The 1465-nt window shown below is 63.3% G+C and overlaps 1 protein-coding gene across 1 annotated transcript in view; it reads right to left on the reverse strand.

Moving 5' to 3' along the window:
- ARMC6 (armadillo repeat containing 6) overlaps window positions 1-1465 on the reverse strand; it is a 26955-nt gene that overhangs the window by 5184 nt on the left and 20306 nt on the right. The window contains exon 4 of the mRNA XM_004705518.3: window positions 302-875. Within this exon, the coding sequence (XP_004705575.2) occupies window positions 302-875 (574 nt within the window). The remainder of the gene's footprint in view (window positions 1-301; window positions 876-1465) is intronic.

The raw sequence follows: 1465 nt of genomic DNA on the forward strand, positions 1-1465 counted from the left end.
GCCCCTCAGCCCAGGTGGCCCCAGGGATCGCTCACAGGCCTGGCCCAAGCCCTACTAGACAGCCAGTATGTGTACCACCCAGCTAAGCACCAAACTTCCTGGGGCCACCCACCCCCCACATCCCCTACCTTCGGAAGCCTCCACCAGCATACGAACCCCCTCCGCTGAGCCCCAAGTCTCAGAGGAGGCCAGGCCCCTGGACCTGTCCATGCAACACCCCCACTGGGCAGGGTAAAGTGCCCAGCAGAGCCCAGCCTTAGAGGAGGACGGATCCCTGGGGCAATCTTAACACTCCCCATACCTTGGGCAGCCTGGACCAGCACCTTGAGGCCTCCATTCTCCTGCACAATCATCCTGGCATGGGCGTGGGCCTGGCCAAAGGGCACACGGATGTCATCGTCGAAGGTCATGACACGGAGTGCCCCACAGGCCTCCCGGACGACGTCGGCGCAGCGGCCGTGCTGCGTGATGGCGCCGGTCAGCAGAGGCAGCACGCCGGCCTTGACCAGGGCCTGCCGGTTCTGCTCGTGTTTCAGGCAGGCATGGCGGACCAGGCGGAGAGCAGCACAGGTGAGGTCGGCCGTGCCAGCGCCCCGGGTCAGCGTGGCCACTAGCAGCTGCAAGCCCTGGGCATCCAGAAGGTCAGGCTGGCCATCCATCAGTGCTGCCAGGGTGTCCAGCACTTGGAGCAGGAGGGCAGGCTTGCTGGCTGAGGCCAGTTGCCAGGCAGCAAGCAGCACGGGGTAGGCCCCCTTCTGGGCAGCCAGGAAGCGGCAGGACTTATGTTGCTGGCACTGATCTCGGAAGCTGGCCAGGAGCAGCGCCATCTCTTGGGGCTGGGAGTGGGCCCCAGCCTCCCGCAGGGCATCCAGGGCCTGCAAGACACGAGGAGACTGCTGGGAGCACAGCCTGGCACGCGCACTCAGGCCCTGCTGGGCTCCGTGTAGCCACAGAAGCCGCACGGCGAGGAGGCCCGGACACCCCGGGGTCCCTGGATGGACACATGAGCATGGCCCTCAGGAACATCTCAGCCCTTGCTGCTCCTGCGTGGGTGGCTCCGAAGTAGAGCCAGGGAAGAACTGTCGGCCCAAGCCAAGCCAGGCCACAGCGTCTTGGCAGCAAACACAACGGCTTCTGCGATGGGTTGCTTGTTACCCAGCTGCAGCTAGCCAGCCTCTGACACCCCTGCCAATGGTCTGCTGGCAGAGGAGGGTCTGCCAGGTGTCTCTTCTCAGCTCATTCACTCCACACACACTCCCCCAGGCACTGTGAGTGGAACCACACTGCCTTCAGGTGCACCCAGATACCCCTCTAAGTCCTGGAGTAAGATACTAAACCAAACTCGCTGCCATTGAGCCGAAGATGACTCACAGCGACCCTATAGGACAGGGTAGAACTGTCCCTGTGGGTTTCCGAGATCGTGACTCTTTATGGGAGTAGAAAGCCTCGTCTTTCTGCCGAGGAG

This window comes from Echinops telfairi, unplaced genomic scaffold (genome assembly GCF_000313985.2).
Source record: "Echinops telfairi isolate 266 unplaced genomic scaffold, ASM31398v2 ScPeMD7_7457;HRSCAF=8495, whole genome shotgun sequence".
NCBI lineage: Eukaryota > Metazoa > Chordata > Mammalia > Afrosoricida > Tenrecidae > Echinops > Echinops telfairi.